This window comes from Aplidium turbinatum, chromosome 11, assembly GCF_918807975.1.
Source record: "Aplidium turbinatum chromosome 11, kaAplTurb1.1, whole genome shotgun sequence".
Taxonomy (NCBI): domain Eukaryota; kingdom Metazoa; phylum Chordata; class Ascidiacea; order Aplousobranchia; family Polyclinidae; genus Aplidium; species Aplidium turbinatum.
This window is the reverse complement of record NC_137482.1, coordinates 10,005,178-10,031,977: the sequence shown is the minus strand read 5'-3', so window position 1 is coordinate 10,031,977 and position 26,800 is coordinate 10,005,178. Positions and strand designations below refer to the sequence as shown.

At 39.8% G+C, this 26,800-nt stretch overlaps 1 protein-coding gene and 1 non-coding gene across 2 annotated transcripts in view; one reads left to right on the top strand and one right to left on the bottom strand.

The window, feature by feature from the left end:
* The window catches only part of LOC145779928 (cytoplasmic dynein 2 heavy chain 1-like), a 40,167-nt gene that overhangs the window by 2,900 nt on the left and 10,467 nt on the right, over positions 1–26,800 (top strand). The window contains exons 5-61 of the mRNA XM_082591610.1: positions 1,639–1,752; positions 2,013–2,251; positions 2,952–3,194; positions 3,294–3,413; positions 3,762–3,884; positions 4,068–4,243; positions 4,600–4,795; positions 5,239–5,355; positions 5,476–5,619; positions 5,990–6,234; positions 6,631–6,846; positions 7,006–7,139; positions 7,254–7,491; positions 7,950–8,133; positions 8,550–8,755; positions 8,963–9,118; positions 9,409–9,520; positions 9,692–9,862; positions 10,125–10,283; positions 10,797–11,020; positions 11,129–11,330; positions 11,648–11,821; positions 11,993–12,097; positions 12,316–12,466; positions 12,832–13,034; positions 13,163–13,345; positions 13,484–13,666; positions 13,879–14,025; positions 14,424–14,633; positions 15,147–15,279; positions 15,479–15,631; positions 15,792–15,979; positions 16,338–16,525; positions 16,798–16,923; positions 17,183–17,313; positions 17,690–17,812; positions 18,017–18,099; positions 18,274–18,423; positions 18,777–18,865; positions 19,049–19,175; positions 19,302–19,420; positions 19,707–19,878; positions 19,969–20,153; positions 20,227–20,369; positions 20,543–20,676; positions 20,800–21,024; positions 21,233–21,422; positions 21,728–21,870; positions 22,069–22,281; positions 22,407–22,544; positions 23,532–23,639; positions 23,727–23,893; positions 24,271–24,516; positions 24,759–24,972; positions 25,294–25,435; positions 25,558–25,667; positions 26,111–26,125. Of these exons, the coding sequence (XP_082447736.1) occupies positions 1,639–1,752; positions 2,013–2,251; positions 2,952–3,194; positions 3,294–3,413; positions 3,762–3,884; positions 4,068–4,243; positions 4,600–4,795; positions 5,239–5,355; positions 5,476–5,619; positions 5,990–6,234; positions 6,631–6,846; positions 7,006–7,139; positions 7,254–7,491; positions 7,950–8,133; positions 8,550–8,755; positions 8,963–9,118; positions 9,409–9,520; positions 9,692–9,862; positions 10,125–10,283; positions 10,797–11,020; positions 11,129–11,330; positions 11,648–11,821; positions 11,993–12,097; positions 12,316–12,466; positions 12,832–13,034; positions 13,163–13,345; positions 13,484–13,666; positions 13,879–14,025; positions 14,424–14,633; positions 15,147–15,279; positions 15,479–15,631; positions 15,792–15,979; positions 16,338–16,525; positions 16,798–16,923; positions 17,183–17,313; positions 17,690–17,812; positions 18,017–18,099; positions 18,274–18,423; positions 18,777–18,865; positions 19,049–19,175; positions 19,302–19,420; positions 19,707–19,878; positions 19,969–20,153; positions 20,227–20,369; positions 20,543–20,676; positions 20,800–21,024; positions 21,233–21,422; positions 21,728–21,870; positions 22,069–22,281; positions 22,407–22,544; positions 23,532–23,639; positions 23,727–23,893; positions 24,271–24,516; positions 24,759–24,972; positions 25,294–25,435; positions 25,558–25,667; positions 26,111–26,125 (9,230 nt within the window). The remainder of the gene's footprint in view (positions 1–1,638; positions 1,753–2,012; positions 2,252–2,951; positions 3,195–3,293; positions 3,414–3,761; positions 3,885–4,067; positions 4,244–4,599; positions 4,796–5,238; positions 5,356–5,475; positions 5,620–5,989; positions 6,235–6,630; positions 6,847–7,005; positions 7,140–7,253; positions 7,492–7,949; positions 8,134–8,549; positions 8,756–8,962; positions 9,119–9,408; positions 9,521–9,691; positions 9,863–10,124; positions 10,284–10,796; positions 11,021–11,128; positions 11,331–11,647; positions 11,822–11,992; positions 12,098–12,315; positions 12,467–12,831; positions 13,035–13,162; positions 13,346–13,483; positions 13,667–13,878; positions 14,026–14,423; positions 14,634–15,146; positions 15,280–15,478; positions 15,632–15,791; positions 15,980–16,337; positions 16,526–16,797; positions 16,924–17,182; positions 17,314–17,689; positions 17,813–18,016; positions 18,100–18,273; positions 18,424–18,776; positions 18,866–19,048; positions 19,176–19,301; positions 19,421–19,706; positions 19,879–19,968; positions 20,154–20,226; positions 20,370–20,542; positions 20,677–20,799; positions 21,025–21,232; positions 21,423–21,727; positions 21,871–22,068; positions 22,282–22,406; positions 22,545–23,531; positions 23,640–23,726; positions 23,894–24,270; positions 24,517–24,758; positions 24,973–25,293; positions 25,436–25,557; positions 25,668–26,110; positions 26,126–26,800) is intronic.
* LOC145780408 (U6 spliceosomal RNA) lies at positions 527–629 on the bottom strand. Its single transcript, XR_014290639.1, has one exon. It is a non-coding gene; the product is annotated as a U6 spliceosomal RNA (small nuclear RNA).

The window sequence follows — 26,800 nt, the reverse complement described above, 5'->3', positions numbered from 1 at the left end:
CGGGCCGCATGCGGCCCGCCACGCTGTATCGCTGCGGCCCGCGAAAGGCATCAGCGTACAAGTATAACCAAAAATACTTTTCTTGAGGAGTTAAACAGCATGAAGGCAAAAATACTTTCCGAGAAGCATATTTTCGCTTTGCATACGATTCCACCGACCGACCAATCAGATTATAGTTCTAGGTGGGGGTTGCTTAAAGTTATTCCAATGCGATGTCCAGCCACACTGTCCCAGTGGTTGATTAAAACGTCTGTTTTCGAATTTCTAAATTGTCTGTGAGCATAGGGTTGCTTATTTTAACTTTGCAAATGTCATGTAAACACTAGTGTGAGCTTCACCGTTATTGTGTTTCACGAGCAGTGTTCTCTTTATGCAAGTTTTTGTTGGCAAAATAGGTCGGTGTGCCAACTCAATTTATAATAAATTGGCAAAACATTATATATAAATTTAAAGACTTTTTCGGATTGTAGGCTATTATGAAAATATTTAGCTTAGTAGGCTAGGCCTACTGCAAATTCTTTTTTTTTTAAATATGGAACGCTTTACGATTTTGCGTGTCATCCTTGCGCAGGGCCCATGCTAATCTTCTCTGTATCGTTCCAATTTTAGTATATCTACTGCCGAAGCAAGTACTGCAAAATGTTGTTAATCAACAAATTCTTGCCACGCTGATAAGAACCGCAAGTGACAGTTGTCTAATAATTATTAATCAAAGAAAGACGGTTTTATAGACTCTCACAAAAAGGATGAAAAACCAACTCATTGCTTTTTTAGAGGGAACACTGTTCATGAATTACGATAGAATTACGATTTTTCGGTGATTTCCACAAGCGTTTGTTTTATGGTGCCTGGTTTCTTTTTCCCTGTTATTGGAGCCTATTTTTCGCTGATATGCTTGCAGGTCACTATTGTTGCCTGTATTACGATGTGTCAAACATTTCCTTGTTTACTGAAATTGTTAATTGCAAGATATCTTTTGTGAAGCGAAGTGCCAACACCACTCTTGCTTGGCGATGAATATTCTGATGAAACCGCTCGCCTCGCTATAAGTGCGCAAAACAAGTGGCCTCGTTTATTAGGCATTGTTAAAAAAGTCAAAAGTGTTGTTAAAGGAGCTTGGCCTGGCAGTAGCGTTGTTCGATTAATTTTGTTGCTGCGGTATTCTAACATCAATATGAACAACATGTAACGCTAGATACTGGGTACGAAATGCGTTCTTTTCTAGCATAAGAGTCAACCTACCTAACATTTTATTAGTGCGGCCCGCCACAGCTCTCCGTAGTGCCAAAGTGGCCCGCATGCAAAAAAGGTTGGTGACCCCTGTTATAAGGTGTTTGTGGTTTGAAACTTACATTGACGTTGTGGACATTCTATGTACATAATATGATGTTATTTACCATTGAGTTTGTTTCCTATAATGTTTTAAAGATTTTGCATTTCAAGATTTTCCAACAAAGGAAAGGCAAGTTTAAAACACAAGCTGTTTATTACTAATTCTCCGAAGGATGGAAGATATTTCAAGTTACATGATTTTGTCATTTCTTATATGTGAAAAACTTTTAAAAACTACCGTAAAAACAATGAGCTTAACATGTGAAAATGCCATACAAAACTACTAATAATTTTTTTTTTCTATAGCTGATGGTATAGAACTATTGGAACCCATACAAGATAGTCTTGATGATTTATGGAAACAAACCGAACACTCTGATTATCCAGAGAGTCGAATGGTTCATCTTCTCACTGTCATGGGTAAGGATTTTTTAACCTAATAAGGCGGCAGCGATATTTTTGGGTATGTTGAAGAAGGTCTTGAATATTGTAAGGCTTTGGAAGAATACTGTATACCGGGACGACTTAATACGTATTAATGTATTTGTTAAATTGTTTTGCTCAAGCCATCTACAAAAGTCCGTTCTTTTGTATAAATCTAATGTCTACAGATGTTGAATTGAGGTAAAAAGGACTGATTTTGCCAGTCGGGTTCGCGATTAACATAGTTTGTTTTTCAGGTGATGAGCTCTGTCGATTTTTGCAAAAACACTTAGACAATGACTTTGCTTCCATTTGGGAAGACTCGTACATTGAAATTCGAAAGTCGCTTAAGCAGGCTTTAAGTCTGTGTGAGGCTTGGATAAGCATGTGCGAAACTTTAACATCACATCTTTGGAAGCAATATCCTACTCATCCCTGGAAAAGTGGGAAGTTTCATGCCGGCTATTCAAGAAATGTCATGGATAGATTTCAAGAAGTAAGCATCGTGCTGTTCTATCATAGTTGAATATTTTTGTTTTCTTGTCAACGTGCAATATTAATGCCCCGATAGCTCAGTGGATAAACATCTGAGTTTGCTAAGAAAAGTATCAAAACCAAAGAACACGGTGTTTCATGTCTTTACATATGTGCGACTGTACGTTTGAGAAATCCACTTCAAGATATAAATTTCTATTTAACAGCTTTTAGTGGATAGAATAATTTCGAGTGATAAACTTAAAGCAATTAGCGAAACATCAAACTCTTTGCTTCAGTTGCTTGGCCTGTGTCAGGGGTTAAGCCTCTGTGAGCATGGAAAACTGAAAATATGGAACATCAAAAGTTTCAATGATTCTTTCCCGGTTTGAAGTTAAGTTTTCCGCGATCAACGAATTTATTTGCAGCTACATACACTGGTTACATATTTTTAACAGGGAAAAAAACTTTGATTTTTTTCCAAGAGTAAGCAACCTTTGTTAACTAACAAATCCATGGTATAAGTCTCAGCACATATAAGACAGTCTAGCAACTGCTTGAAGTGCCATGCAAACGCTTCATACTTATGAAGGAGAGAGAATTTCTAAAACGCAACGTGAAGTGTTATCTATGCACGGTGCAGCATCAGACAACCAGGTGGTCGCGCGGGGACAAATATCATCTTTGCCTGTATTGATTCTTATACTGATCTTTGCTTTCAGATTTACGACTTGCGAGCTGTCCATGAGCATCTCATTCGATTGTTGTCAGCTAATGAGCGACAGAGACTCGTATCGACTGACAGTTTGTCAAAAACATTCAGCAAAATTGGAGCCTTGTACTATAACCCGTATACTGAGCCTGCTTGGAGAGCAGCGGTTGCGTCATACGAACGAATGATGCAACCTGCTGAGGACGCTATTGCTGATAAATTGCGCCAAAGGCTAAGAGACTCTTCAGGAAAAGTGAGAATCTTGCGAAACGTTTGGTTGAATTCAAGACGTTGAATCAATGTAAAATGCTGATTTTTCTTGTGTTTGAATTATAACGGAATCTTTTTGTAGGTCCACCAACTCCTCCACGAATTTAAGCGTTACTACGAGTTGATCAAGAGACCGCGGATCAGTGCTGCTTTGACTCCAGAACGAGAAACGCTTCTTGGTCAACTTAGCAATTATGCAAAGGCACGTAGAGTTCATAGCAGATCGCTACACGTCTTATGAAATTTTATCAATATGATTTTTCTTGTAAATCAATTGTTTAGTCCAGAAACTTGACGTTTACCCGATGAGTGCCCCAGGTAGCAAGATCTGTCCTTTCTACATTCATTTAACGTCCGTAGACGTTGAATCGATGTAAAAACAACGGATTTTGCCTGCTGCCAGCTGCATAGTATCATACACACTTTATGAACTCAAACGTGAACTCGTATAAAATTCTATTTAGTTTCCTGCCTTGGTCATCATGCTTCTGTTCATAGTCCATTCACTTCTTATTATTGCTTCAGACATTAACATGTTGTCTACTTTCAGACTTTGAAAAGTGAATTTCGCCAGAGATCGCGAGATGGTATTTCTAGTGGCACGAAGCCGAACGGCAAAAATCTTTCAGAAACAGTGAGCAACATTGTCTGGATTCGCCAACTTGAAGCAAAGGTTTGTTGGCTGCCAAAAAACTTTCGTTTTAATAAAGTACCAAAACCGATAAAAATGCATATGCGATTTAGGTCTACTGTAAGTCTAACTAAGCTATTGCAAAACTTTGTCCTATTATGAGAGTATTCCTCTTGTAAAACTTTGAGAAAATAAACAGATAGCTATTAAAAATTTTCTTTTCAGATCAGCGAAGTCCTTAAATCGTCGTCAGATTTACTTCATAGCCTTCCTGGCTTTCCAAAGTTCAAGGAAGGTTGCTCTAGAATAAAAGACGAAATGGAAGCTTATCGTCAGGAGCAGTTCCAGTCTTGGTCTGAGTATATGATCTCTGCACTGGACGATGCACATGATCCAGTCAGGTAGCCAATTTACGAAATAGGATAAGCTGTCTTTTAACTTGATGGTTTGGAGTTAAATAGCAAGTCTCGCTTTCATGTGATGCAGCATATTTGATAATAGCTTTTTGTGATGGTGGACTGGTGGTTCAGAGTTTATGGAAGTCATTTGTTACAAACGATTTATCGGTTCGACGCTTGCAGAGAGCGCACTGGTGTTCGAAAACACACTTAGTTACACACTTGAAGCTGACACGACAAGTGTTTTTCAATTCTGTAATAATACAATGCATCACCACCAGGCATATGTGTAGACAAGATTTAAAAACAATGTTGTTAAAAGGTTATGTGCTTGCTCTTAACGAAACGTTCTTGCGTAGCCTGCAGAACGCCAGCCGGGTGATGGAGCTGGATCACAGGGACGGTCGCTTGACCGTTCATTATTCTGACCGTACAGTGGCTCTGCTGCGTGAAGTGCGACAACTTGCTGGGCTTGGACATAGGATTCCTTCTAAGCTTCAACATGCAGCGGCTCACGCCCAAAAATTCTACAGACACGCCGTTGTCCTGAAGCAGGTTTGATATGAATCAACCAGGCGTGATTGCCAGTATCATGGTGACCTATGTACATTGTACAAATGTACGCAGGCCATGCCAACGTTCGGTGATCACACTTTGGCAATTTGGATTCTCAAAACTATCATTTCAAAGCGATATAAAATAACATTTAGCTTAGAGTTGAAAATAAAAATTATATTGGCCTCTAGCCAGGCCTCTATTTCGCATGTTGGAAAGGCATGACATTGTACAAATGTACGCAGGCCATGCCAACGTTCAGTGATCACACTTTGGCAAGATATAAAATAACATTTAGCTTACAGTTGAAAATAAAAATTATATCGGCCTCTAGCCAGGCCTCTATTTCGCATGTTGGAAAGGCATGTGTATATAGATTGCTATGGCCAGTTTGTAATTGGTCAGTTTTGTGACTGCCACTGACGTTGATGGGTATATCGTAGGTCGCACACTTCTACAATACAATCGACCAGCAAATGATTCCAAGCCAACGTCCTCTCATGCTTGATTCCGCTCTCAATTTCGAACGCATCATAAAGAAACCAAAATCTGGCAGCAAGGTAAGCCACAAGCGTGACAAATTACGCACATTTTTGTTAAATTTTAAAGTTGTAATTGGCGTACGGCGATTTGAATTTCGTAACTTATAAAAATGTCACCTTAAATATTTTCAGACTCAGCTATCGAGCGAAGGTAAAATTCACATCACATGGGACAAACCTGACGAGTTGGAAGCGTATATTGGAAAGCTCCAATCAGCTGCTGATAAACTAACAACGGAAAACAGAAGATTGCGAAAGCAGCACGCTGTCATATGCGATAAGGTGAAACATCCCTATATCACAGAGTTCTTACATTTAGAAGTCACTTATTTGTGTAATGACTACAAAAGAAAAAAAAATGTGGAACGCCATAGCCAATGGCGCGTTCTCAGATTTGTATCAGAGAAACAAACTTATCTGAAAAACTGCGCTCTTCTGGATAGCTGAATGGATGCATGTCGAGTTTCTTGTTTACTGCATTTTGGACAGAAAATGTGTTTTTGTGTTGTCCACAGGATAGGCTCGTTTATGTACGTTAACATAGTGACCAAGTGATTCTGTTATTTTTTTCTGTTGTTTGTGTTGATACAAATACAATCGACGCTTATAGCAAAGTCATATGGAACTTTAAAACATGCATTTTGTCAAACAGTTGGTTTCCTTGATGAGCGTTGATCTCTTGCGGAACCAACAGCGCTGGAAGGACGGGCTATCGGATATCCGGAAAATTATCGCGGAAGTTCAGCGCAGGGAAGCCGGCGAGAATCCAGCTTCGGTCCGGCCTTGGAGAGCGCACTGGAACAGGCAGATATACAAAGCTTTGGAACATCAGTACCAAATGGGCTTGGAAGCTCTCAACCACAATCTACCTGAGATAAGAGTAGACTTGATATTTCGGTTCGTGAACATAACATTCATCGAAAAAATGCCTCATAGATTGAATCATAAATATTGTAAGTTTAATCTTTGGTAAACCGTAGGCTGGCGGTGAGATAGCGCAACTGGTAAGGCATTGACTTTCCAATGATGCTAACTTGGCTTGACACTCCTAAAGCTGGTTGTTAAACACCGCTCACCTCTATCCAAGGTGTAATAAATTGGGTTGGCGTAGTTGTTGAAAGAAAGGCGTCCGAGAGAAAGGAACTGGCCACCCCACTCTCGTTAGTACCGAAGCTCAGTAACTGAGTATGGGACCACTTATACGTCTTTAAATATTAGGCTATGTTTCTAAACTTCAACGTGAGAAAGTAAAGGGAAAATAGCTATGTATATTTAAATTATAACTTTCCCAAGGCACGGGAAGCTACAGTTTCGTCCACCCTTCGAGGAGATACGAGCGAAATTTTACCGTGAGATGAAGAGGTTCATTGGGATACCGGTTCAGTTTCGTGGCGTCACTGAGGCAGGCGACGATCCAGCTGCTACAGGCCAGGTTGTGTTTCCAACTATGATTGATAGGAACGCGGACAGCTTCTACGCAATCTACAGCAAATCTGAGGATCTTTTCAGGTATTTTTTTTTTCAATAAACTCTTTTGCTTACTTCTTTAGACATAGCAAAGCTATTTGGTTGAATTTCGTGGCTTAATGTTTAAGTAATGTTATTTTGTGTAATATTTTTGTTGCGATATCAAAAGAAGAATTAGTTTGACCCACTTTTTTAATTAAGGCGACTTGCCGCTGTTCAAGATCAGTTTGAAGAGTGGGTAGTGCTTGGCATGGTTGATATTGAAGAAGTCGTAGCCGCTCATTGCCAGACTTACCAAGACTACGAACGAAATTTCAAAATGGTAAAAATGAAAGGTAATTTTCATTTCACTTGCTTTTTTAATTTTTGGTTTATGAGGAAGGAAAATAGAATGAAGTTTTGAATGTGCGAAGGCTAGGTTGATTTTTATTTTATTTAACACTTTCCAGGAAAAGAGGTGGAGAAACTGTCCTCCCTGGAAAAGGTGGATTGCTTGTCTGTTTCTACGTCACCAGTAAAAAGTGCAATCGAAGACCAACTTCAAAGACTGTTTGATGCTTTGCTTGATTCTTTGCGCAACAGAGTGTTGTCTGATGTTCAGGAGTTAACAACATTTGTGGCATCTGCAAGCGATTCCTTACAAACTATGCCTCAAACCATACAGGAGATTGGAGAAGCTAATGCCAAGTAAACTAGACTTTCATTTGTATTCTATTGTCTATTTAGTTGGGTGTTGGTTTTGAAACAAAACAATTTTTTGCAGGAGATCAAACAGAATTTTGAATATTTAATTTCGTGATTCCGATTCATCATTCCGTCTTTAGTCGTATTAGAAAACTCTTCTGAAAATTTTAAGTTAATTCAGAAAAATTACCACGTTAAGGGTAAATACTGAAAAAAAAATAGTATCAACCATCACTGTTGTTTTGAAACCATACTAACGCTTTATGCACTGCACTTCGAGGCTCTAGCTTTTTTCTGGCATAGACCTCTTTTGATGCTACCGCGGTTGCCATAGCCTACTTGGATTGTACAGTGACCGCTGTATTTCAATTTGAGCCCTCATTCCATTATAATTAAAGTATTATATTTAAGATTAAACAACTTTTTCTTTGCCTTTATAGTTTTTATTTGTCTTCTCATAGGCACGGCGAGCTGAAGGACGCCATGCCAGACCAACAAACCAGGTACACAGAAGCGGAAAAACTCGACGCACTTTTACGGAAAATGTGCGGAGAGGGTGTTGGCAACGCGCTATCCGCCCTCCGTTCAAAATGGGATTCTCTTGATATTTTAATGGAAAGCCATCAGGAGGTCATCCGTGGCCAGGTGAGCCTGATCTTTACACCGTCGCGCTTGTTTTGTTTCGTGTGTTGTGTCCTTAGTTACGTATTCATTTATTGGAAACGGTTTATGTATTGTATTTCTATGGCTTTCTTTAACTTTACATGCTTCCGAGCCAGGAAGGAATTAAGGGGGAGAACTAACAACAGCGAAAAATGCATTTTCTGTTACAAAACAATGCACAAACTTGTTAGGAGGAAGCCCAAAACTTTCAAGCTAAGGTAGCCCATTTAAGACGATGATTGTTTGGAACAAGCAGTAGCGCATCTAGTTTTTTTGATTTGTTGCTATTTAGAATTTAAAGACACCTTTTCTGAAGCATGTTCATTTTGTACTACAGTAATTGCTTTGCTGAAATGTTTCAATGCTGAAAAAAAACTGTTTTAATTTTTTGTGAGCAGATGTCTGTGATGAAAGCCGGAGTGCAATCCAGAGTTGATTCATTTTCTGCCGAGCTCGATAAGTTTTCTGCAAGGTGGCATCAGCTCAAACCGGGTGACGACGCAATTGAATCGGGCGACCCGTCACGCTTGACTGCTGCCGTGCAAGGAATAAAAGAGAAAAAAGAGGAATTCACTGAATTGAATCAAACTAAAGAACAGCTCCTGTAAGAACCTTTGAATATTTAAAAAATATATATTTGAAGAAATTTCGATCTTCATGTGCAATTTATAGACTGCAAATTGCCATAATACGTTGTTGAGGTGTCGTAGCTTTATGTTACTAACACTAAGGCCATTGCGTTGTGTACTACTTACGAAACATGTTATGTGGACGGCTGATATTGTCACGTCCTCCTCCATGTATCTATCAGGCTGGATTGCAAACACTTTGAACTGCCCGCACCAGACTTCTCATTGGCTGAAGAGCTAAGAGTTGACATGGAAGAGATCGAATTGACCTGGTTGTTATACGAGGACTTTCATACTGGACTTGCGGACATGGCAAAGCAGGATTGGATCTCTTTCAGGTACAGTTTTGTCCATGAAATATTTTCAGTCTTTTCTTAACAACTAACCTCACGCAACAAATGTTTTTCTTTAGATCTTACTTGATCATAAGTGGTAGGCGTGCAGACAGGACAAAAGTTTCGTCTAGAAAGCAATCGCTCGTTGAAATAATAAACGTACAATGCAACCTTATGTTTAAACGCTGTGGATAGGCTAATTACCAAGCTATCTTAATATAGTTTTCTTGATCTGACCCCAGTACAAGGCCCAAGATAAATATCGTTACCTACGTTTTTTTTTTACGATGCAGGAGCCACACTCATATGTTTGAAGAATTCATCTTGGCTTGGGATGACCGATTACGTCAGCAAGATGCAACGCTCATGTCTGTTAAGCTTCAAAAAGACGTGAACATGTATAAGGTTTGTCTTGTGCTCAATCCTAGACAGCAAATCAGTCGTTTTTTTGCATTGATTCAACGTCTACACACGTTGAATCAATGTAGAAAATACAACTGATTTGCTCTCTGGGGTATCTTTTGCTGTAGAAAAGTCGTTTTTTATTTTCAAAACAAACTACTTTTTGTGCTGTAGGATCTCTTTCCCGTCTTGAAGTACGTGAGAGGAGAACATCTGTCGCATGATCATTGGTTGGATCTGTTCCGCTTGATCGGTTTGCCACGTGGTACCACCTTGGAAAAACTGACGTTTAAAAATTTGCTTGGAGTAGCTCCGGCTATCATCACCAATTTATCAGAGCTGAAGGTATACATAAAAAACATGATTATTGATTTTTTTTATTATTTGCATTATGACAGTTTGCTTTATGATGAGCTGAGAGCAACCCATATCCGCGATAGACACAGCGCTGTATGAATACACACAGATTAGCTTATTACCATTTATATCACTATTGATATTATTTTATCTTAATATTAGACATTCCTTTTCTCTTTAAACCGCACCAAAACCGCAATGGAATTGTACACGAAACTGCTATTCGTTCATGAAACTTGTGTTGTCGCAGGAACTGAACAGCCGAGCTCAGGGAGAGGTCTCCATCCGGGAGGCGTTGAGGGAGTTGGAACTATGGGGAGCCAGTGCCACGTTCCAGTTCACTGATTATCAGGATAGTGCCAACAAGTCTCTTCGTCTTATCAAAGAATGGAAAGATTTGCTCAATGAGGTAATAATACCAATATTTAAGTAGTTTCACTTGTTACAACATGCTTATATTCACATGGGCATATTATAGGAAATGCGTTGTGTAGAGTCGTATTCTTTCAAAATTGATTTGGATTGAGTACCGGGAACAGTTCGTAACCTTGTTCACGTTTCATTGATATCGCAGTGAATGATTGAAGTTGCAGATCACTGTGGTGTATATTCTCTCGCCTACTATACCGGTTCCTCCAGTAAAATTCAAAGTTGCTTTCTTGTGTGTCTGCCGAACCATGAGTAGATAACCTGGTTGTGCAGAAGATTTATAGTAGTGGTTATTCTTGTTATTTGTTTTTGGTGATTGCAATCGTAGTATCTGTTTACTGCATCGAAACGCTCCAAGCAGAAGAATTTTCATTGCAATTATTGGTTAAAAAATTTAAATTTTATAACGTTGGCTGCGCTTGTGTTGAACATCTTAAACCTCTAAGTTTTAGTCATAGCTGATTTTTGTTATAACTATGTTTGTTAATTTAAGGTTGGAGACAATCAATGTCTCCTTCAATCACTCAAAGATTCACCTTACTATGGTGGCTTCGAGGACAAAGCCGGCGTGTGGGAAAGAAAGTTGGTTGAATTAGATGAACATTTACGTCAGATCAATACAATTCAACGAAAGTGGGTCTATCTTGAGCCGATCTTCGGCCACGGCGCGTTGCCTCGCGAACAGGCGCGATTCGCCCGGGTGGATTCTGACTTTAGGTAAAACATTGTTACATTTGTTTCTTTTGTTATTTTTATAAAAAAAAATTTAAAACACGCTTGAAATGTTTTTGCTTGTTTCGTTGTTTACTCTCCAACTTCTTCCAGGGCGATCATGTCGGACGTGTCGAGAGATGGTCGTGTCCTGTCCATTGTCGGCCATGCGGGTTTGAAAAACCAACTCTCGTCCATGCTTGACCAGTTGCAAAGGTGTCAAAGGTCACTGAACGAGTACTTGGAAGAGAAACGTGACGCCTTTCCAAGGTTTTACTTCATTGGTGACGATGATCTACTGGAGATACTGGGCCAGGTGAAGTTGTTGTCGGTTGTGGAGATACCATACATTTTTTACAAGTGAAGTTTTTTTGTTTTCGATGTTAAGCGTATGCCAAGGGACTAGAGAGGATGGGAGACCATAATCGCCCGTCTGTGTACCAGATTAGGCACATACATACTCATCATAATAATGTTTCAATAACGTGGTTTTATAATAATAGTTGTACGTTTTGTGACTGCAGACATTTTGAAAAACATAAGTTGATTATCACACACCAGTGTCTTGAACGTAGTTTTTATGCCACTATAAGTTACATTAAATTGACGTAAAACAACCGTCTTTGAATGCAGTGCACTAATCCGAGCGTCATCCAATCTCACTTGAAGAAGCTGTTCGCTGGAATTCATTCTGTTCAATTCACATCAAGCGATTCATCGGATCAGACAGAGATTGTCGCCATGAAGAGTTTAGAGGGAGAGCACGTCCCTCTTCAGCAATCTGTTGCCGTCACTGCTGATGTGGAGGTAAACTTGAAGTTTTTTGTTCTACTGTATTTGTTTGAAACTTTTTTTTACTCAAACTATGCATATCTTTCATTTCTGCTATGGTCCACTTCGGTTGTGTTCAATCTGATATAGCAAATTTTAAGAGAGATTCTCCCTTTAAACTATCAAACACAACCATATTGTTCCAAGGAATGGTTGATGGAGCTGTCTGAACAGATGAAGATCACCCTGCAGTCTCTACTAGACAAAAACGTCCGTCAGAGCGATCACAACCCCACTCAGTTTCCATCACAGGTCAGACATGACTGAACACTGAGATATTGATTTCATTTATGTATTCTTTGCTTATTTACAAATTAAACCAGAAATTCGTTTTATTGTAGTTTGTCTGTTAAGAATTGCAACGAAGAATTAAAACCAGGTACTATGTTGTTGTGGGCCGTGGTGGTGGTCATGAGCTTATTTGAATGTCTTCGGATTAATTGTTTGTTTCGGTTGACGCGAAATTACAGATCTTATGCCTCGGAGAGCAGATAGCTTTTAACAGAAATTGCGAGGCGTCGATTCGGGACAATCGTCTCGGTCAGCTTCGATCCCTTCTCGACAAGAAACTCCACTCTTACACTTCAGTGTACATCAACGCGCAGGAGCTTGGCGAAACAGGTATTATGCTTTCATATCTGCACGACTTCAGCCTTGAATTTCATCTCATCTAATAAAAAGTTAACTTTTTGTATAGGAGCAGTGCTGCTTTTACCAACACAGTTCTAATTAAAAGCACTAACATTATCTAGAATTGCAACTTGTAAGATAGCTTTTTTGAATGCATTTGTAAAACTGAATATTTTTAACCTTTTGGGCGACTTGCGTTTGAATCTCAATCTTTAGCGTGAATTCATCCACAATATTGTTCCGTGCAACCAAAAATAAGACATCGTGTCACCCCTTCACGTTGACAGCTCGTAAACTGCGTCCATATATCTTAGTTGACATTGCATTAGATGGTTTGTTTTCATTCTGTTTCGCAGAAGCTCGTGTGCTGGATTTGAAATTAAAAGCACTGATACTGGACGTTATTCACAACATCGCTGTAACGGAGCAACTGACGTCAGACAACGTGCGTAGCACGAACGAGTGGGCATGGCAGAAGCAGTTACGTTACTACGCAGAGAATAACTCCACCAAGATGCGAATGGTAGACGCAGAATTTGCTTACACCTATGAATATCAGGTGAACACAATATATAACGTTAGTGTTTTAGATTGAGCTCAATGTAGAAACTCATGTTTTTTAAGTATCGGGTACTTAATACAAATGTGTTCAATTTCTAATCAGAAACATTGGTTTTTCCTTCATAGGGCAACGCTCCAAAGCTGGTGCACACTCCGCTTACAGACAAATGCTACCTGACATTGACACAAGGTATGCACATGGGCTTGGGTGGTAACCCGTATGGACCGGCTGGAACCGGAAAAACGGAGTCAGTGAAAGCGCTCGGTGGCTTGTTCGGAAGACAAGTGCTTGTATTCAATTGCGATGAAGTAAGAAGATTTCTGTTTTATTCTTTTTGTCCAGCACATTTTATGTATCAATTCAGATGCTACTGCGTTGTGTTGTATTTCCTTCTCCTGTGAGCTCTTCTAGCTTTTGACTCTGAAATATCAACTCAACTCTTTCAGGGCATTGATGTGAAATCGATGGGACGGATATTCGTGGGCCTGGTCAAGTGTGGAGCTTGGGGATGTTTTGATGAATTCAATCGTCTCGAAGAAGCTGTCCTCTCCACTGTCTCAATGGACATCCAGGTCATCCAGGCTGCTTTGAGGGGAAAAGCTTCGACAGTTGAGCTGCTCACTAGACAGGTGAAAACACTGGAGTTCATATAAAATCAAGTTATTTATTTATACAAAACACCTGCTTCCGATGTGAAAATTGATAAAAGCAAGTTTTATTGTAACGTCATAAGTTGAACACAATCCAATTTCTGTTATTTATGATCTGTATACTGTAATGCGTACGATATAAGTTGTGTCGCTTGTATAACTTACCTTTGTCATCGTTCATCTCTCTGCAGGTTGACATTAACCCCAATTCTGGCATCTTCATAACCATGAACCCAGCAGGGAAGGGATACGGTGGGAGACAGAAGCTTCCAGACAATCTCAAACAATTGTTCCGACCGGTCGCCATGTCCAAGCCGGACAACGACCTCATCGCAGAAGTGAGAACATGGCTATTGTGAACGACTTATTGTTTCAGAATTATGTATTGGTTTTGGTATTTATTGTCCTGTTGTAATGCTATTTTGCTTCAAAACTTTAGTAGCATTTGAAAATTATATCTTTATGTTGCATTAGCTGAGTAAGAAATTTGAGATTTTCATGTTCTACTAACTCCCAGAGATTTGATTTATCAGCCACCTTTTTCTTGTATCCCAGTCAAATAAAAGTAACGTTTATAATGAAATTATCAATTTAAACTTTTGCCAAACTGTTCGACTGTGTCCAAAAGGCGATTGATGTTAAAATTTAATGTTCAAAAAGGCAATTATTGCAGCTTTGGTTTAGTTCTCAACGCCCATCATTGTTTTCATTGCACGTATGTTCGCTTTGAATGCAGGTAATCCTATTCTCTGAGGGATTTCGCGAAGGCAAAGCGCTTGGTAGGAAACTTGTTGCAGTGTTCAATTTGTCGCGTGAGCTGCTGACTCCACAGCAGCACTACGACTGGGGCCTTCGGGCATTGAAGACTGTGCTACGAGGGAGCGGCCAAGGACTGCATTCTTTGCGCAGAAACAGTGCAAGCAACCAGCAATCGGATGACAACAAGGTGTGATGTTGTTTGTCAATTTTCAGTCACTTGATGCTAATTTAAAAACGTCAAGTGTCAATTTATTAACCTTTTTTATGTTGTGCACTCTTTTAGACTGGGTTAATAACTTCAGTATCTTAGTAATACGATATTGTTTAATTCCATGCATGTTAAATATGTCCAAAGATTGAATTTTGTTTTGCTCAGAAAACGTATGTAGGCTTTCAATAGTTGTGGTTCAAAGTTGTCATAACACGGATGTACTGCATGCATCATTCAGACTACTATACTGTCTCATGCATTGTGACTTTGTGAGTAAAATACAAACTGACTTATCACTCCAAATTGTGACGTTACATACGAAACAGCTGACCATGTAGAAGACGACATTTTCAACAGGTTCTAGATTCTGACGTAACGCTTCAATATTTGAATATTTCTAAAGTCTCTCTGGGCTCGTTGATACTTACTGACAAAACCATGTCGTAGAGCTATTTACCATTTGCTTTAAGTTCCTGTTATGATATCAAGGTTTCCAAAGAAGACGAATACAAAATAGTTGTCCAAGCTCTGAGGGTGAACACGTTGTCCAAACTGACCTTTGCTGACAGCCAGAGATTCGATGCTCTCGTTAAAGATATTTTTCCGAATGTTCCTTTCAAAGGTAGGATCACTGTGCTAAACACAAACAAGTTCCATCCAGAAAATCAGCCTTTTTACATTAATTCATCGTCTTTAAACCTTGAATCAATGTAAAATGCACTGACTCATTGGCTGGACTGTTGATATACAGCATAAAACTGCGTAGGCCACTTTGTTTTAGTTGTGTGGGTCTATTTGAATTAACTGATTTTTTTTCTTAGATCTGGAGCAACAAAAATTGCGTGAAGCAATTCTCGCCGTGTGTGAGGAATTACAACTGGCACCTCAGGAAAGGCAAATGAAAAAGATTCTTGAACTTAATGAGCAACTTCAGCAGAGGATGGGAGTAGTCGTGGTTGGCCCATCAGGGTCTGGTGAGTTCATCTATTTTCTTGCATGATAGTTTGCTAGCTTGTTAGTCAAAAGTTCTGTACCAAGTTCTTCATTTCTTGATATGTCATATTTTCCGAAAGATTTTTATAAGAAAAAATTAATTTTTTTGCAAGGGAGTTCAAGTTTTCCTTTTTTTTCCAGGAAAAACATCCCTGTGGCAAGTGCTTCGAAACGCACTGAACCGTATCGGACGGACGGTGAAGCTGCACACAATGAACCCGAAAGCGATGCCTCGCACGCAGTTGCTTGGCAAGATCGATCTCGACACGAGGGAATGGTCGGATGGAGTCTTGACGAACAGCGCCAGGGATGTCGTCAGGGAACCACTGGTGAGGTCACGTTTTCTCATTGGGAGATTCGCTAGTTTTTGCTATGACAATGGCGTTTGTTAAAACACGGCTATATGACAAAAGTGTTAAAAAGCGTACACAGTTTTACAAAAATGATAATAAAATATTAAAAAAGGCATTGAAACACTCGTGTCTCATTGCACATTGTCCATTATCTATTCTTAACAACTAAATGTCATTATAAATGTCATTCTATTGTTGCAATCAACGTGTTGCATATCTACTTAGATAGGTTTAGTTGAGTTGAACCTGCACGTGACTCAGGCTCAAGGTGACGCCAGTATTGACTGTGAGTTGACCGTGAAACGTTTCAGTGAAGTCATAATAATGTTTCAAGGATGTCCAATCTTGGATTGTCTGCGATGGTGATATTGACCCTGAATGGATCGAATCCCTAAATTCCGTGCTGGACGACAACCGGCTTCTGACGATGCCATCTGGAGAAAGGATACAGTTCGGTCCGAACGTCAATTTCCTCTTCGAGACTCACGATCTGAGCTGCGCCTCCCCTGCCACCATATCCAGGCAAGAGATCAATTTCTGATTTGAAATAATGCGTAGTTAGGACTTCCAGTGACTTTATGAATTCTCAATAGTAGTAGTTTCGTATGGCATTTTCACACGTGAAGCTCGTTGTCTTTAAGCCAGTTTTTAAAAGTGTTTTCTCAGTGAAGTGTATCCTTTCAATTTTCGGTGTTGATTTTTAAACATCTGGTAGAAATGTTAATGCTTTATAAGCAAATCTTGGTATTTTTTTTAGTGTGCTTCAAATTTATATTGACGTAATTTTGATGCAGAATGGGAATGATCTTTCTGAGCGAGGAAGACACCGATGTGAAAGCACTCGTTCACTCATGGATGAAGAAGCAACCTGAAGAACTGCACATTAAACTGCAGGGCTGGGTTGAAGATTATTTTTACAGGTATACTATACTGTCTATTTGAGATGGAAAAGTTGCTGATTTTAAAGTGTGTTTTTTTAGCTTTGAGAAGCTTTGCTTTGTGATGATATGTACCACAATAGTTTAGCTCAACTGAGTTAAAGTTAGTAACTGTACAGAAAACGTTAAAATTCATAGTGAGCTGGTTGTGACAAGAATAAATAGTAGCAGAGTTTATTGCATAGTATTAATGTATATGGAAGAGCCTGAGTTAGTAACTGATCTTCTTCCATATGTTCAGAGCACTGAAATGGGTACGCAAATGCAGTGGATTGATCGTCGAGTGCAGTTTAGTCGGTCTCGTGCTCAACGGGTTGTCACATCTTCGCAATTGCACAGACAAGCTTGCTTTCATTGTTGGTCTGATCAAAGGTGATGCAGCCAGTAGGGACGTTTGGCATAATGAAATGATTTGCATCTAAAAACGTATGAGAATTTAAAAAGAGGGATGCCCCGAAAAAGGCTACAAACAGTTTAAAAAAATTGTGGCAACTTATTATCGAAAACTCACCGCGTTTACTGGCGGCAAGCAGGAATTCCAGTTCCATGTGTGAAATTCTTATAGCTAGATGGACACTAATTCAACATCTAATGAAGCATTGGTAATTACTCTATGCATTATTATATACCAAACCGAGAGACGTTTATAAAATCAGATCAAGCATCGTATGTGGCATCTTTGCGTCGTGGTTTAGTTTACCTTTCATTCGTTTTCGGCTTCCTTCAACGTTGTCCCAACCCCATGCAGGTCTCGGTGGCAATCTTACAGCGGTGAGTCGCAACGATCTTGCCAAGGAAGTTCTACAGTGGGCGAATGAGACTCCACCGGACTCCCGCCACGTATCAAACCTTTATTACAACGAAAAGTCGGGTGAGTCCAAGCACAGTCGTGATTCTTGAAAAGATCTACCATCAGCTGTCAATTTGCTACGTGGACGTCGTTTTGATGTTTTTTTGCCTAATTTGATATCGTAACTTTGTAAAAGATGTTTATGTGCATGTCCACAATATTAAAAACTACAAGGGGGTGGTTTCACATTTTTGACCAGTATTTTTTTCACTTGATCTGTCGCAGGTCGGTTGGATCTGTACAGACTCGATGTGAGCGCTACTGTCATCCCACCGGAGAGGGTTTCCGTGATGCAACAGTTTCCCATGGTAACATGACGTACTTAATTAACACCACGCACTATTCTAACGAAACATAACTCAATGACATACTAACTTGGATTTTTTTAAATCTTTTGTGTCCTCCACCAGACAGCAGATCAGTCGTTTTTACATTGATACTACATTATATTATACAATATACATACTACTTGGCCCTTATAGATAGAGACAGTGGAGATGCAACGATGCATTGATCACGTCCTTGGATGGCTCAAACCAGGTAACCGCCATCCATTTGTGGTTGTGGGCCCGGACGGATGCGGGAAGAGCATGCTGTTGCATCACTGCTTTGACAAGCTTCGTTCCACTCAGGTATTGCACGGTTTGTTGTATCATAAAGCTTTGGTTGCGTTTTTGTGCTTCCTTTGTATTTCACATGTTCTTTTCAAAAAGTAATTTAACTTTCAAACATTATTTAGCACTAAAGTACACCGTTAGTGACTTTTAAGAGTTCTTGTAAAACTGATTTTTACGACTGTATTAATAAACAGTGATAAAATCCGGCTCGTGAGAACTGTCACAGGAGAAAGAGTTAAACTTCCAATTTCCAATACTTTCCAAGGCTGCATAGCAGTTTTTTTACCTTATTGATTCATTGTCTGCAATGTAAATACTACTGATTGTTTGTACGGTCTGCCGATATGTTAGCGCTACTGTACGTTTAGGTTGCCACCATACACTGCAGTGCACAGACGTCACCCACTCATCTTGTCCAGAAACTTCAACAGGCTTGCATGGTCATCAGCGGTGGGAGGTCAGTGTCTTAAAAAGAATTGAGACAGCAAAATCCACCATTTTTGCATTAATTCAACTTTTGCAAACGTTGAATCAATGTAAAAAGGACGGATTTTGTTGTCTGGGAAGATACCGTACTTGTATTTATATCATCATGTTGCGTCAAAGAACGCAAAAATTATGTAATATTTTAACCTTTCAGCGCCGGGGGAACAGGACGAGCTCTTCGACCACGAGAGTGTGAGCACCTCGTCTTGTACTTGAAAGACATCAACCTCCCCAAGCCAGACAAGTGGGGAACTAGCCAGACCCTTGCTTTTCTGCAGCAAGTCAGTACAGCAATAATATGACAGCTGTTGTAAAGTAGTTACTTTTTCCAGCCGTCAAGGATAGTACAAAATCAGAATCAAGATCACTTTTCGTGTGCTCAATCTTTGAAATTCCATACATTTCAGCTTTTAACCTACCATGGATTCTATGACAACGAGAACGAATGGGTTGGACTTGACGGGATACAAATTGTTGCTTCAATGAATGCTGCCCCCACGATAGGAAGGCATAAGCTCTCATCCAGGTTAGCATGGACACAGTAGACTTGTAGACAGAGCAATAAAGATTTCACACATAATTTCACTATGTATGACATAACTTGGCGATACTGGGCGAGCTTGCACGGAATCACGACTCATGGAAACAGTTAATCCATGTTGATGCGCCAACTGCTGCAAGCGGAAATGGTGACTGAGGATATATGAGTGACCGAGGTTACATATGACTATATAAAAGATTCATGCATAATTTTACATGGACCTAAACTTATCAGTGTTTTGTGCATTTCGCTATGCAATGTTTGCCTTTAGATTCACTTCACGTGTTCGTGTTCTGAGCATGGAATACGCGGATTCCGACGAACTATCAGCGATCTACACAGCGTACCTGACTCCTATCCTTCATCATAGAGCGACCTTGCAACGACACTCTGTGTGGGGTTCGCTGGCCAGGATACAGCAACTTGCGTCGTCGATGGTGCAGGCAAGTGCTGGTGTTGTTTATATTAGTGTATAAGACTTTCTCTGTATGTTATTTTATCCGAATCCAAACAAATTGATCGATTTTGCGCAGATATACGAACAAGTGAGGAAAGTATATCTGAGTGACGACCACGGTCACTACCTTTTCACACCACGTGACCTGACCAGCTGGTGCTTGTCGATGATAAGATATGACGAGTCGAGCATCGTTGGCGACGGTAGATCGGCCGACGCTTTGCTCTGTGTCTGGACCTACGAGGCTTGCAGGATATTCAGGTACCCTATTGCTGTGATGATTTTGCGTTATAAAAACGTTGCGATGACGTTCATTTTTCTCACTTTTTGCCAGAGATCGGATTGTCGGAAGCAAGGACAGAGACCGGTTTGACGTCATGCTGTCGTCAGTATTGGCTCATGATTGGTCAACTAACTCATCAGAACGAATGCACAAAGGATATTACGTGACGTGGGGTGCCAGACAAGAAACTACTGGTTTGTACAAATCCACTTGTACTTGCAGTACAAAATGCTTGTTCTGGCTATTGATACATCGTCATGCCTGTTGAATGCTGAATTCACTCTGTTGCAGTAATATCTCTTGTTTTGTATGATGTTTTGAATCGTTTGTTGCATTACAATTTATATCGATGTTTCGTTTCACTCAGCTGACGGTGTTCTGCCGGTCCACGGGAAGACACTTGGTCATCTGTCAGCGTCCGACCTAAAGGACGTTATCACCAAAGCTGTGGCTACCTACAGTCGGGAAGTTAGAGAGATGGATATCCTTGTCTTTCAGGAGGTACAGGTTTTATCATTGAATTCAATATTTTTTTTGCACATTTGTGCCACGGCAGTGACGGTAAAGTTACTGAAGGCTTTTAAAAACCTTTTCATTGGAAAAAAATCATTATATTTATTTTAGGTCCTGGAGTACATGGCTCGGGTCGATCGTGCTCTTTCTGCTCCTGGAGGAAATTTACTTTTGGCAGGACGAGCAGGAGTCGGTCGTCGTACAGCTGTGGCAGTGTGTGCTCACAAACACCGCATGACGCTCTTTACTCCGAAAGTATCGCGCTCGTATGGCTTGAAGCAGTTTCGACAGGACTTGAAGACAGTGATGCAACAAGCTGGCTTAGAAGGCGAACAGGTTGGGAACTTCTACCTGTAAAAACTTTGTTATTTTTTTGCTTTTCTTACTTTCATGGTTTACGTTACTACTCGATGAAAATAATGCTCTATATGTTTTGCGATACAAAATAAATTGCTCTATCGCGATATTTAATCTAGAACAATCACAAAAATTTTGAAAAACTTCTGAAAGTTTGCTTTTGATTCAATAATATCCACCTCTGCAGGTCGTTTTCTTGCTCGAAGACTTCCAGCTTGTCCATCCAGCTTTCTTAGAGCTGATCAACAGCGTCTTATCGGCCGGTGAGGTTCCAGGATTGTACACGGCTGAGGAGTTAGAACCTCTGCTGGCTCCTCTCCGTGACGAGGCGTCAGATGCTGGCCATCGTGGACCTTTGTACACGTACTTCGCTAAGAGTAAGTGGTTACATTGCAGTTGCATATTTTTTTTAATTGTTTTGATCTGCATGATTGCAATGCTAATGTTTTCGAGCTACGATTTACGGTTCTACGATGTAATATTAAGGAAAACACAACTCGCCCGCGTATTTTTCAATGTCTATGTTGAATCGACTTCAAAGTTCCAAATTTGACTTGATAAATTTCATGTACATAATTTAATATACGAAACAGCACCATACTGCCTTCAACCTGACTTAATTTCAGTGTTGTAACGTTGTTTCAGCTTAAATAAATGCATAATTGACCCTATGTTCACACAGAAGTGATGAGTCACTTGCACTTAGCGTTGATAATGGATTGCACCCACGAGCACTTCACCATCAACTGCGAAAGCAATCCTGCCTTGTACAAGCTGTGTCAAGTGCAATGGATGGATTACTGGGACAAGCATAGCATGAGACAGGCATGTCGTCTTCTCTGTAGTGTAGATAATGCTGATGAGTCTTTTAAACTATCGCAACCCTCATGTAATAGACTTCTGGCACGTTAAGATGCTTGTGATGCTGTGTGAACAAAATATGTCAATTACGTAACATTTTACACTTTTTTCCGTTATAAATATGCATTTGAAGTGTAAAAAATCGTTTTAATGACTTTCCAGGTTCCTGAGATGTTGCTGAGTCGCGAGCTTCCAGTCGACAGCGCCAGCAACTCGAAGCAACTTTGTAACAACTTTGTCAAGATCCATCAGTCGTGCGGGAACCAGAAACACCAGGATGCCACACCGCGTCGCTACATCACCTTCCTAAGAACCTACCAGAACGTGTACCAGGCCAAACGGGACGACCTGATGAGAAAGCAAGGACATTTACAAGTACCGCGCTTTATATCACACGGAAAAGTTATTTATTTGTTTTAAAATCATATTGGCTTGTTTTGCTTCACTTGTTTGTAGCCAAGAGTTTTTGACAAGGTTACTGCATGCTTGTGTTATTTCAGGCGGGATTGTCAAAATTGAACGAAGCGACATCACTCGTCGATAATTTGAAGCAGAAAGCCGCAGAACAGAGCACGTTGCTCGTGCAGAAACAATCCGAAGCTGACAACGCCCTTAAAGAAATAACCGTTGCTATGCAGGTATTCATTGTAGTGCAGTTTATTTTACATGATACTTCCATACAACCGCCACCCTTTCATGTCTTGTATGATACACTTTTAAACAGATCATGCTTCCAACACTTTAGATGAGAGCTTTAGAGGTTTAGTTTTATTGTGCAGTTCAAGACGTAGCTTGTTGGGATTTCGTTTCAACTTCCCTCTCTAAGGAGCTTTTGCAGGCGCGCGATTTGCATTACCCTCTGGGTAGCCTATCTGTTCATCATTCTAGTAAACTTTGTTCCATAAGGATCATAGCGTCGGAGTGACAAGGTGCATAAAAGGGTGGCTCGTTTTTGAACTTTTTTTTTTAATTTTCTCGGGGTAGTGGAGAAATGGTGCCAATGAGTGAGAAAACAATCATGACAAAATTTGAGATTCGTAACAAATTGTCTTCAGCCTCCTCGTGGAGCCCAAAAATCGAAAAATAAGGTCAAAAACGCAATTTTTTTCAAAAATATTTTTAGTTTGGATAGATGCAATATTGTTTAGATATATCTAATTAACCTAAAAAAAAATTATAGTTTTTTTTTTGCGAAATGCAAAATTTTTAGCAAAATGGAAATTTTCAGAAGCTGTGATTAAGCTGAAGGAATAGTTCAAATAACTCCAATTTTTTTCTTAGGTTAATTAGATATATCTAAACAATTTTGTATCTACCCAAAATAAAAATATTTTTGAAAAAATTGCGTTTTTGACCCCATTTTTCGATTTTTGGGCCCCACGAGGAGGCTGAAGACAATTTGTTACCAATCTCAAATTTTGTCATGAGCGTTTTCTCACTCATTGGCACCATTTCCCCACTACCCCGAGAGAATTTAAAAAAAAGTTCAAAAACGAGCCACCCTACTGCATAAATGCTGATGATTTTCAGTTTTGTTTGTGGTGCTGCGGTACTCTATTCCGACAACGACAGAAGTTTTTTTTTTCCGTGACTGTTCAGATTAATCAAGCGCGCGTACATTATAGGATGCAAGCACTCAAAAGAACGAAATGGAAGGCTTGAAACAGAAAGCCGCTGAAGAAAGAGTAAACATCGACAAAAGGAAAAAGGCAATTGACATCGAACTTTCAGAAGTGAGTAAAGTGGCTTCTTATTTGTTGTCATTTTATCCTTATCAAATACTAGAGTTTGAAATAATTTTCTTCAAAATACCTCTATAGGTCCAGCCTCTCATCACCGCCGCCAAGAAAGCTGTCGGGAACATCAACCCCACAACTCTATCAGAGATCCGTGCGCTGAGAAATCCTCCCGATGTCATCCGCGACATCTTAGAAGGAGTGCTCCGTTTGATGGGGATCTTTGATACAACTTGGGTCAGCATGAAGAGGTGACACAGCTACTACACTACAATGGTTATGTTTCCTTCTGCTGCTTTATTTATAGTTTTTAAACTCATGGTAGAGCATATTTATCGACATAGAAAAACATCAATTTGATTCCTGATTGAATTTTTATGATTTAGAACAACAGCATCATGTCCTACTTGAAACTATTTTGCGCTTGGGAGTTACAAACATTTTAGAACAGGCTATACCAACATGTCTGAATGTTTGTTACTCCCAAGCGTAAAACATTAGGGTACTGCTATGCTTTGCTAGATCGTTCTGTCTTTAAGCAAGACGCTGATTAGCAAGGTTAATACCACACTGAGAGTATCAGCTCCCCGCCATCTATGAAAAAGTCAGCATGTGCTTTGTTTGACAGTTTTTTGGCAAAGCGAGGCGTGAAAGAGGAAATCATCAACTTTGACGCTCGGCGAATCAGCGTCGAGATCCGTTCCTCGGTCGAAGAACTTCTCCAATCGAACGGTCGCTCGTTTGAAACCAAAACCGCTCAACGAGCCAGCGCAGCAGCTGCTCCTCTGGCCGAATGGGTGAAGGCCAACGTCAAATATTCTTTGGTGTTGGAAAAGATTGAACCTCTCGAAAAGGAACAAAACAAGCTGAAAAGGTATTTTATTGTGGTAACTAACAACTTATACTTTCTAACTTCCATGTAACAACAATCTTGTTTTTTCTATAATACTGTATAATAAATGATATGGTAATGGCATTTCTGCTTCTTTGTAACTTGCATCAACTTGATGTTGTGTAACGTTACAGTGACATAAAGTGACGTATTATTTGCCTGATCTAATCCATGGCTCAACAAAGTAACCTGTCTGCCACGTACATTTGATCAATTTGGTTTAGAAACTTAGAAAAGGCTGAGTCCCGCGTCGAGAAGCTGAGCAAGGCGCTGGACGAGGTGGACGCCAGGGTGGCAGAGCTACGTAGCAAGTTTGAGAAACGAACCACAGAAGCAGCTCAACTTCGCATCGAGGTCGACAAGGCAAACGAAACCATCACAGCCGCCGAAACACTCGTCGGGAAACTCGGAAGCGAGCACCTCCGCTGGAACGACCAGGTATATCTTGTAAAAGAGCAAATTTTTTGGTGAAATCAGGGATGGGCAACCACCAGGCCGCTACACTTTTGTTACCGATCTTCAAAAAAAGACAATCTCTTTGTGGACCTTTTGGACCGAGTTGTATTAAGATTGCATGCAACTGAAGTTTGTAACTTCGCTTTTGCTTCATTGATTTTGTAATCGTTTGATGGCTGGTCCTTGCAAATATCACCTACATCGAACCTGCTCATAGTGCAAAATATTTGTCAACCCCTGGATAAAATGATCAAACAAAGTTTAAAGAAACTTTCAGAAGATCGTCTACACTTTGTATTTCAGGTGAAATCACTGACTGTGGAGCTGCAGAGCTTGCCGGCATGTGCTCAGTTAGCATCTGCGTTCATCACTTATCTCTCATCCGCTCCCGAAGACACCAGGATGGAAATAATGAACGCATGGATGGAGATGACCGGACTACAGCGTGAGTTGTCAAGATGTCTTCATCTTAACCGTATTGCCCCAGAAACGTAGCCCATCACTTTCAAATAATTAGTCGTATTACCCCAGGGATGTGTCTCATCCTGCTCAAATAATCTTTTGTAGATTTTGATCTTCGTCGCTTTCTGAGCACGGAAAGCGAGCAGTTGCATTGGAAGGCGGAAGGTTTGCCATCGGATGACCTTTCAATGGAAAACGCTCTAATCATCCTCCAGGTACGCCACAACACCGCGGTTTGCTCTTTTGTTAGTAGATAATAATTAGCATTTGTTATTTTACATGTAGCCAAATTCTGGAAAGATTGTTTTATCATTATTTATTGAAGCTTACTTTGTGTTGTCAATAATTGTATATTGTTATTAAATACATTTCCATACATTTTCTCGTGAGCTTTTAGGCGTTATATATTAACCCGTCCCAGTGCAGTGATGCTAACCGGATGGGCGCTCAGCGAAAACTATTTTGTTGAACTGCATACGTCGACTAGGTATGAAGCACCAGTCCAATGTGCGACCAAAGTATTATGCTTTCCGCTTCATCGCATCAAAATGTATATCCAGTCAGCCGAAGTTTTAAGATCAGCCATTTAACGCTGGCTACGTAATATCGTTATAATCATGTAACCAATCTCTATTCCCACATGCTTTCTCATTACTAGCTAGGTGATATGAAGGTGAGCATTGTAACTTCTGTGTCGCTGCTTGCCATGCATTTATGAAATAAAGCTGCTTCTAAATGTTTGTGGCATTTATAGCGGATCTAGGTGTCATGTAGTGCACAGTAAATATTTTTGTTGTAAACACCTTAACATACGCTACCCGGATTCCGGTATGCAAATTCATATAAAAAATGTTAAGTATCTTTTGATACATTCCTTGAGCAATTAAATTTTTTTGTAATCGAAAGCTTGCCATTATCTTCACCTACATCATCTTAAGCATAATAGAAGACTACAAATGGTTTTGAAATTCTTTTCAAATTTATTTTCAAGTGTTAAATTTATGTTGTTTGTGTAAAATGTTGTTGATAAAGCATAGTGAATTATTTACACAATGTTTCTCATAAACAATTACTTCACTAAGCAATGTAGTTTGTCGCTAGAGTAGCATTGCGAGGTCAACATAATTTATATTGCCAATTCGTATTCTAGAATAGTAGTATTGTTGCTTGATATACAACTGAACATTTGGTTTTAAATAAGGTAGTTATCGTATACCGTATAGTTTTATTTCAAATTTTTTTGTTCAAAAGATAAAGTTCAACACATGTCAAAATGAATCGTTTGCAATTTGTTTCAGTGCACGTAGTAAAGAAATGTTCGTATTTCGTACCTGTTTTATGTCTAATA